The sequence below is a fragment of the Galeopterus variegatus genome, unplaced genomic scaffold (genome assembly GCF_000696425.1).
Source record: "Galeopterus variegatus unplaced genomic scaffold, G_variegatus-3.0.2 Scaffold13496, whole genome shotgun sequence".
Taxonomy (NCBI): Eukaryota; Metazoa; Chordata; class Mammalia; order Dermoptera; family Cynocephalidae; genus Galeopterus; species Galeopterus variegatus.
The window spans coordinates 577-10073 of record NW_007739607.1 but is presented as its reverse complement, the minus strand read 5'-3'; the positions used below and the strand labels follow the sequence as shown (position 1 = coordinate 10073).

The following is a 9497-nucleotide window of genomic DNA, read 5'->3' as shown; positions in this document are numbered from 1 at the left end:
GCCCACAGGGGTCCCCAGCAGAGGCCGGCGGGTGCCAGGGTCCCCGAGAGCCCTGGGGGAGAAGCCACTCTGCTCCCGGAGGGCCCCCACCCTGGGAGCGGCCGGGATCCCCAGCCTGGCGACTCACGTGCTCAGAGCAGGACTCGGAGGACGTCCCCGGCACCTCCTCCGGGTCCTCACACTCCACCTCGGGCTTGTTGATCTTCTGCATGTTCCCAAACTCGATGGGACTGAAGAGTATGCCTGGGGGAACAGGGCCCGTCAGGGAATGGGGCCCTGCTGGGAGCCTGGGAGCCCTGCCCCACCCTGCCCCCCACTAGCCAAGTCCTCAGCCCCGCTCACCTTCGGAGAGGAATTCCGAGTAGGTCTGCAGGCCGTTGTAGTCCCCGCAGAGGCCGCAGGTGTGGTTCTGGAACTTACTGTCCAGCTCCAGCTATCCGGGAAAGGGGGCAGGTGAGCTGGTCTGTGGGCCACTGGGCACCCCAGGGTCCCAGGCAGTCAAGGGAGCCGCTCCTCCACCGGCCTCTTGTTTGAAGGATGGCAGGTGGGGCAGGAGGGCAGGGGTCAGTGGCCAGGGAGTGTCCTGTCAGTGCAGGCCACTGAGAAGCAGCACGTGCTGTGGGAAAGGCTGAGGGCCAGTCCACTGCCCCCGAGGCCCTGTGGCCCTTCCTGGGGCCGGGCAGGCTTCTGCTGCTCAGCACGCTCCCCACCCGCCGCCCCTCCACCTGCCCTCTTGGGTGAGGGGTCAGACCACGGTCCTCCCGGTCCTCCCTAACAGCGGCCCCGCGCCCCAGGCGCCCATGTCGCTGGCGCCCACCATGAGTGAGTCTTCCCGGTTCCACATCAGGGAGACGCCGCTGCGGGAGTAGACCTTGGTGTAGGCGTCGTTCTTCTCAATGAGCAGCCCGGAGCTGTAGTGCGGGGTGCTGACCCTGCGGAGGGGACACCAGGAGTCATGCCAGCCCACCGCCCAGGGCCCCCCAGCGCTTGTCCTCCCTGGGGTCCTGCTGCCCACAGGGGGCTGTGGCTGTGTGCATCGTGTGTGGGGGGATGGCCCCCGGCCCAGTCCTGCCAAGACCAGCTCCTGCCTGGAAGTCATGAACTTGGAGGAGAGATGTGAGCAGTGGCCACAGAGCCACCGTCCGCCATGGCTGGCCAGGCTTCCCCTGGGCACAGCCGGGCCCTTCCCTACACCCCCCTCCTCGGGGGTGTCCTGGGCAGGGACCCCTCCCAGAATCGAGGGAAGGAAGGAGGGCTGGGCTGCTCAAACCCCTTCCTGTCCCTGTCCTCAGAGGGACGTCCCCTCCACAGGGTGTCTGCCTGGGTTGGGGCTTCTCCAGCCCCTGCCCACCCCATCCCCCTGGGGCTGTCCCTGCTGCTGTCAGGGACCCCACCCCCCTTCCTGCCAGTGCCGGTCACCCCAACCTCGGTGCCTCCACCCCCAAGAGCCCTCCACCGCACTCCTGTCCCCCCAGGAGACTGCGGCCCGACAGCCCGGCCAACAGGGCAAGGAAAATAGTGCGGGAAATAGAGTCCTGGAGCCACGAAAGGGCAGGTCCCGAGGCTGGACAGGAATGCGCTTAAGAGAGCCTCATTGTTCCCGGGACAATACGGGAACAATAGGTGGGTGCGGGGAAGGGGCCCCACAGCCTCTCCCTCACCCTGCCCTGTAACTCTAGCCTGGGGAACAGCACACAAGACCTCAAGACGGAGGGTCACCAGGACCAGGACCAGAGCTGTCCCGAGCCCGGTGGGCTCCGAGGGGAGGGGCTGTAGGGGACGCAGAGGATAAATAAAACCCCTGTCCTCTCGACGGGGGGCTTCTGATGGGCTCGTCAGTGTTTGCTGAATGAATCAGCGCCCCAGACTCAAACCTCAAGCCTCTCCTTAGCAGTGTGCTGGGGCACAGGGGGTCTCATGGGGGCTGCCCAGGGACGGCTGGCTCTCAGGAGCCACCAGTTCCTACCCCATTACTAGGACGTGGGAGGAGACAGTGCCCAGCCCACTCACATGGCCCCGTTCACCACCACCAGCTGGCGGGTGAGGTAGATGGCGTCGTCTCCGACGGTCAGCAGGATGGACTCGACCTGGGGGAGGCCCCCGCCGCCGTCCAGGCCCCGCTGCAGGTGCACGGCGAACTCTTTGTAGGAGTCTCGGCAGTCGGAGGCGAAGTTGTAGTCGCAGAGGCCGGGGAAGCGGAAGATGTCCCCGTCGAAGGTCTTGTAGTGGAAGTCGCCCCAGGTGCTGCAGACGTTGTGGCCGTGGTTTTGGGTCCTGCCTTCTGGAGAAGCAGGGGACGGGGGGGTGAGCAGCGCCGGCCGGGGGATGCCCGCTCCCGCCCCCGCCCCCAAAGCTGCCCACTGAAGCCCCTCCAGGAGCTCCCAGAAGCAGCTCGGAGCCCGTCAGGTCCCGAAGCAGGTCCTCAGCTGGGGAGGTCCCCACCTGCAGGAGGGGCCTGCTGGGCTTTGCTCCTCCTGCCCCGGGGCCTCCAGCTGCTATGTCCCCCCACCCCTGTCCTAGTGTGGAGTGCGGCCGTTTGCTGAGCAGGGAGCCAGGCAGAGGGGCTTGCGGGCACCCCGGTCACCAGGTCCACCTGGTCCAGTGCCCCCACTGCTCACTGCTATACTCCCTCCACTCGGTGCCTCCCCCAGGCCCCCCAGTGCCCCTCACCCAGCACAAGGACTATGCTGGGCCCTTCCGAGGCTGCCCACTCCATGTCCATCAACAGGGACACCAGGGTCTCCTGCACCAGGATGTGACCCCACTACGGCTTTGCACCCAGCCGATGGGATGGGGGTTTCCCCACGGTACATTCGTGTACTTTCCTGGCCAAAGTGACCCTGCACTAGGTGGACAAGCACCCCAGTCTCCAGGAGGAGCCATCTCAGCCTCAACACCCTGAGGGTCCCTGATTTCTAGGCCTCCTGGTGGTGCCTTGGGGCCCTGGGACCTCCCCGAGCATGGCTCCTCCAGCCTTCCCTTCCTCCCCACACCCACGGCTCAGGTGTGGCTGCCCGGGCTGCTGTTTCCACCTGGCACCACCCCTGGACCCACACTCTGGTCGGGCAGTCAACCTCAGAGGGATGGGGGAAACCCAAGACCCCATCCTTCTTTCCTGGCCCCTGGAAGTCAGCAGGGAAGGAAGACCCCTGCAAGGAAGCCTTGGCTGCAGCTGTCCAGGCTGTCCTGGGGCACTCTCGGACCACCCCAAAGGCCAGGCAGAGGAGAACCACCTCCTACTCCTGGGTACGACTTGCCAGCTCTGAGCTGCCCCAGCCTTCCTGCCACCACCCCAGGACCTTCTTGCCTGGTCCCCTTGCCCCCTGGCCCAGCCTCTCACCTCTCTGGAGCTCTGAGCCCCTGGCCAAGGACAGGGCCAGGCAGACAGCTGCCAGGCGGGCCAGTGGCAGCCCCATGGTGGCTCAGGAGGGCGGTGTGGAGGAGCAACCCGGGCAGGGGTCCGGGCCTTTTATGCCCCAGTGGGAGGGCGGGAGGGCAGGGGAGGGGCGAGGGGTGGGTGGGGCATTTGCCACATTATCAAGAAAACAGCTGTGGGGGCTCCCGTGGACTTATCTTTTATGAGGTTTATCTTTTATGGCTCCCTGGGTAAACTTAGCCTTCCTCAGGATGCAGCAGCCCCAATTGCTCCAATGCCAGCACACGCCCAAGCTGAACCCTGTCCCTCCCAGCTGCTGGTGGGACCAGGCCCAGGGCGGGGAGAGGGTTCTGCTGGAAGCATGTCCTGGCAGGCTCCGTGGTCCGCCACGGCGTCCCCGACCCCAGTCCGTCCCCCAGCACAGCCCAGGTCAAACAAGGTGCTTCTGGGCAGGGGCCCCTGCCCAATATTCGCTGCTCTGTCCCATCCTGGGGACACTGCCCCTCGCTGAGCAGCACGAACTGAGGCCCCAACAGGCCCCCCAGGCCTGCTCAGGCCCATGTCACCCTAGGGGAACCAAACCCTCCCCCAGCGGGGGCCCAAGCTCTGGGGTGGGGGGAGAGACCCAGGACTCAGCGGTCACCTGTACCCGACCACAGCAAGCAGCCTCCCTGAGGGCAGGGGGACGTGGGCTCCTGTGGGGTCCAGGGGGCCGCCCCCTCTGGCTGTGGGGCTCCCGCTCTGTCTGAGGCCCTCAGCTCCATTGACCCTCCAATCTCCTCCTTTCCCCAAGCTGAGCCAGTCTCTGGAATTACATGTAATTGGAACTTGGGGAGCACCCAGCCCAGCCAGGGGATGCTTTACGGGATCAGGTCCTCTAGGACACAGGGGGAACTGGCTCACGGCCCAGAGTGGGCGTCCCTGAGGGGAATGGGGCCGGTCCCGGACACAGCGCCAGGCAGAGAGGGGGAGGACGGCCCCCGCACCCGGGCCCTGCTCCTGCAGGCTCCCCACTGCTGCTCTTGGGGCACAGGCCCTCCTGGGCCACACTAATCACTGGACAAAGGAGGGTCCTGCCCCAGAGAGAGCTGCGGCCTCTGATGCATCTCAGACTCCCCCAGCCAGTTCTGAGACTGGCCACTGTCCCACCGATTGTCTGGAATCTCCTTGGGGAATCGTAGTACGGCATTCAAACTGGAATCAACCCCAAACACGACACCACCAGGCGTGCCAGTCTTTGTGGCCAGCCCAGGAGGGCATGCGCAGGCACTACCTGTCACTGGTGGGTAAACTGAGGCCTGCGGGTCCTCCCTCTACACTTTCCTCTTCCTGAAAACAGAGACAGATCTTGAACTTAGTTTCTGACATTGGCCAGAGGGCAGACCATGGGGAAGGCTTGAACCCCAGCCTGGTCCCTGAGTTCCAGGGGCCAGGGTGTGGGATTCTTCCCAACAGTTAAGGAGATTCTGGGCCGGGGGCACTGAGCCCCTTCCCCCAACCACCCCACTGCCCTGATCAGGCCCCGACACAGAGGTGGTGACCCCTGCTGGGGCTGAAGCCCTCGCTCGGGCCAGAACCCTGTGTGGGGAGCCTCGCTGGCCTCCCACAACAGCTGCGTCCGAGCCCTGTGTGTTGATGTCACCTGCCACTCAGGCCTCCGGCCCTGCAGACAGGACCTCCATGCCACAGGGACAGACCAGGGGCCAGAAAGGGGTCTTTGCACTGCTAGGACGTCAGGGATGCGAGTGAACAGGAACCCGGAGCCTGGAAGGAGGCCCCTCACCCCACGCTGCTGTGCCCACCAGCCTCAGGCCCAGGTGCTGTCCTACCTGCAAGGACTTGGGCACATGGGGACGCTGAGTGTGTGGCCCGAGCCAGCAGGAGCAGGGATTAGGAAACCAGAGCCGGCTGGGCCACAGCAGGGCCATTGTGCCGCTTCCCTGTGTGGGCTTCACACGTTGGCACCGAGCCCCGGGGAAACCCAAAGACGGGACCTAGCACCTGCGCCCCTGGGAGGAAGTGATTTTCCACACCAGGCCCCTTCCGCCCTGGTGGGGGTCAGAGGAATCCTGACTAGACACAGAATGCCCAGCACAGACACTCCTGCCCTGAGGTCTGACAAGTGGGTCCTCCCAGGATGGAGGAGGTGGGTCCTCCTGGGTCTGAGAGGGTCAACCCTATGTTCCCTCTGGATGGAGAAGTGGTGGCGACCCCCTCTCAACCCATCACAGGGTCTCAGGTGGGGGCCTGTGTGAGCTGTGACACCAGGTAGCTGTGCATGGGGCAGACACCAAGATCCAAACCTCACTCCCTAATGGAGGGAAAGGAGCTGGTTTGGGGAAGATGGCAGTGATGGCTCCGACAGCCCGGGGTGACGGGAGTCACCCCCACCACCGCCAAAGTGAGAGTGTCTCAAACCACATCCCAGGCCCAGTCCACCATCAGATCCCTGGCCAGGCTTCACTGCCAGCTTCTCGGCTGCCAAGCACAGTCATCACAGTGCTCCTGGCAGGTGACAGGGACCAGGTGGGTGCAGGAAGGAGCTCAGGGTGAGGGGCCAGTGCTCCACTACAGGATAACAATAAACTTGGAAATGCCCAAATCAGGCTGCAGACGCCGCGATGCACTTAGACACTTGGCTTTATCCGGACATAATACAACAGACGCAGGATGACGGCTCTGTCTGCCTGGCTCGCCCCTCTCCTCTGTGCAGCTGGAGGGCAGGCAGCTGTCACCAGCCTCAGAGCTCAATTCTCTGCCCTTGACAACCACAGGGGGACCCCCACCACTGCCCTGGTGGAGGGAGAGAGTAGGGGCTTCAGCCACTGAGGAGTGCTGTCGGTACCACTTTTCTGTGACACCGAGGAGAGGGGAATGGCCACCCCACCCAGCCACAGGGGGACGCGGCTGGGCCTCGCGCAGCACAAGCCCCCAGGCGGATGGGGTCTGAGGCGCCCAGCCTCCCCGGCCGGGCCCCACACCCAGCAGTAATTACCCCCATGCTGTTGCCAGCGACTGCATGGAATCTGCGGTCATGACCACAGGGAGGAGCCAGCAAAGACGTCACGCAGACGCCCAAAATGACTGTCCCACCGCTGTGTGTCCACAAACCCTGACTCATCAGGAAGCTGGGGACGGGGCGGAGGGGCAGTGATGGTGCGGGGGGACTAGAGCCACAGGAGAAGGAGGGAAAGGTAGAGGAGGAGGGGGAGCAGGGGGGCGAGAGGAAGGGCCGCGCCCTGCTGGAGACAGCAGGTGCACCCCAGCCCCCACCCCTTCTCAGTCGCCTTGTGTCATGGTTACTTTCTTTTTTTTTTTTTTCTTTTTTTTCCTTTTTGTCTTTTTTACTAACCGGTAACGGGATCGCAACCCTTGGTGTCGCGCCCATACCGGGGACCGGCAACGGGATCGCAACCCTCGGTGTTGTGCCCGCACCGCGCTCAGCCAGTGAGCAGGAACCGGTCTCCACATGGGATCCGAACCCTCAGCGGGAGCGCCGCCACGCTCCCAAGTGGCGCACTCTCCAGTGTGCCACCGGGCCGGCCCAATGTCATGGTTACTTTCATGTGTCACTTTGGCTGAGCAGATGACCCCCGTACTGTGGGTGGGCTTCGCTCTATCAGTTGAAAGCCTTAAAAGCAGCAAAGACTGAGGCCCCCCAAAGAAAGGGGATTCTACACCCAGGTGGCCTTTGGGCTCCAGTGGCAGCGTCAACTCCCCAGGGTCTCCAGCCTGCCCTACAGATTCCAGACTTGCAGCCCCACAATCACAACAGCCAATCCCTTAAAATAGCAGCCCGCCCTGTGCCCCCCGTGCACACACGCACACGTCCACACCCTACTGGTTCTGTGTCTCGGGGGAACTCTGACTGACGTGCCCAGCATGGCCCGGATCCCTCCCACAGGGCTTGTGGAGGGCATTTTTCCTGCCCGCACTGCAGCTTTGGGATGCCCCTCCCCCTCAGCCCTTCTTTCCCTGCCCTGTGTTGAACCAAATGCAGCCCACGCTGACGTTTACTAAAATAACGCTTCCATCCTTATGCCCTGTCGGTCACATATATCATCTCGGGCCATTCCCTCATAACTCCATGGGGTTGGTCCAATGATTAACCCATGTTATGGAAGGGGAAGCTGAGTCACTGAGCGTCTAAGCCAGTGTCTCCCAGGGAGCAGGGGGTGAGCCTGGCTCAGTGCCATGCTGTTGACCATCGCCATCCTGCCCAGCCAAGACCCGCCAGCACCAGGCCACCCAGCCCCACCCCCTGCTGGACTTAAGTGGGGCAGCACGGGCTGATGGCCCAGTCCTAGTGCCACAGCTCTGACCTCACCTTAGAGGGCAGATGGAGGGTGGGCCCAGAGAAGCCACAGTTCCCACCCTTCTGGACACCCAAGGGAGATCCCAGTGCCAGCCACCCACAGGGACAGAGTGGCAAGGCCCAGACCTCATCCCTGGTGGGCAAGCATCTGAGGACTCAAGACACCAGCCACCTCCACCCCCATGTCCTCCCTCAAGACATTGGAAGGGCAAACCCAGACCTCACAAGCATGTCCACTTCCTGAGCCTTCAGAGGTTCAGAACAGCCTGGGGGTGTGCACATCTGACCCACATTACCTCCCCTGTCCAACGTGGGGTTAAAAGCAGCATGTCGGCCTCACTGTCTTATGCAAAGGACAAGTAAACACACAGAAGTGTCTGTGTTCGGGCAAGAGGGTCAGGAGAGGCTGAGTTGGCAGGTTGGGCTCCTTGACCAAGCCAGGGCTCCAATGAGCAGGTGAGCATTGGACAGGCCTCCTGGTGGGGAAAGGGCAGCCCTTTCCACCATCAGGTGGGTCACTGCACTTCAGGATTTAGCCACCCTTAGGCAGTTACCCTTGTCCTCTCAAGACATGGTCCAGATGTCACACCTTTACCCTGATGACTGTCCTCCCCACCCTGACCACACTGTGTGACCATTGCTGCCTTTTTGCTTTGAGTGCCCTGAGGACAGAAGCTTATGCAGGCTCTTCCATGGTCCACCCTCACAATAAATGCAATTGAAAACTTTGCTTCTGGATGGATGGATGAGCGGATGGCGGGGTGGATGAATGTATGGATGGATGGGTGGGTGAGTGGATGAATGGGTGGGTGGGTGGGTTGCTGGATGGGTGGATGGATGGATGGGTGGATAGGTGGATGGATGGATGGATGGATGGATGGATGGATGGGTGGATGGGTGGGTGGATGGGTGGATGGGTGGGTGGATGGGTGGATGGGTGGGTGGATGGGTGGATGGGTGGGTGGATGGGTGGATGGGTGGGTGGATGGGTGGATGGGTGGGTGGATGGGTGGATGGGTGGGTGGATGGGTGGATGGGTGGGTGGATGGGTGGATGGGTGGGTGGATGGGTGGATGGGTGGGTGGATGGGTGGATGGGTGGGTGGATGGGTGGATGGGTGGGTGGATGGGTGGATGGGTGGGTGGATGGGTGGATGGGTGGGTGGATGGGTGGATGGGTGGGTGGATGGGTGGATGGGTGGGTGGATGGGTGGATGGGTGGGTGGATGGGTGGATGGGTGGGTGGATGGGTGGATGGGTGGGTGGATGGGTGGATGGGTGGGTGGATGGGTGGATGGGTGGGTGGATGGGTGGATGGGTGGGTGGATGGGTGGATGGGTGGGTGGATGGGTGGATGGGTGGGTGGATGGGTGGATGGGTGGGTGGATGGGTGGATGGGTGGGTGGATGGGTGGATGGGTGGGTGGATGGGTGGATGGGTGGGTGGATGGGTGGATGGGTGGGTGGATGGGTGGATGGGTGGGTGGATGGGTGGATGGGTGGGTGGATGGGTGGATGGGTGGGTGGATGGGTGGATGGGTGGGTGGATGGGTGGATGGGTGGGTGGATGGGTGGATGGGTGGGTGGATGGGTGGATGGGTGGGTGGATGGGTGGATGGGTGGGTGGATGGGTGGATGGGTGGGTGGATGGGTGGATGGGTGGGTGGATGGGTGGATGGGTGGGTGGATGGGTGGATGGGTGGGTGGATGGGTGGATGGGTGGGTGGATGGGTGGATGGGTGGGTGGATGGGTGGATGGGTGGGTGGATGGGTGGATGGGTGGGTGGATGGGTGGATGGGTGGGTGGA

The 9497-nt window shown here is 63.3% G+C and overlaps 1 protein-coding gene across 1 annotated transcript in view; it reads right to left on the bottom strand.

Annotated features, from left to right (window-relative positions):
* MUC2 (mucin 2, oligomeric mucus/gel-forming) overlaps nucleotides 1–3416 on the bottom strand; it is a gene marked incomplete at its 3' end in the record, with an annotated part of 28414 nt that extends 24998 nt beyond the window's left edge. The window contains exons 1-5 of the mRNA XM_008563406.1: nucleotides 3341–3416; nucleotides 2011–2281; nucleotides 818–932; nucleotides 343–433; nucleotides 128–243 (exon numbers count right to left, since the gene is read on the bottom strand). Of these exons, the coding sequence (XP_008561628.1) occupies nucleotides 128–243; nucleotides 343–433; nucleotides 818–932; nucleotides 2011–2281; nucleotides 3341–3416 (669 nt within the window). The remainder of the gene's footprint in view (nucleotides 1–127; nucleotides 244–342; nucleotides 434–817; nucleotides 933–2010; nucleotides 2282–3340) is intronic.
* Between the last annotated feature and the right edge of the window lie 6081 nt (nucleotides 3417–9497).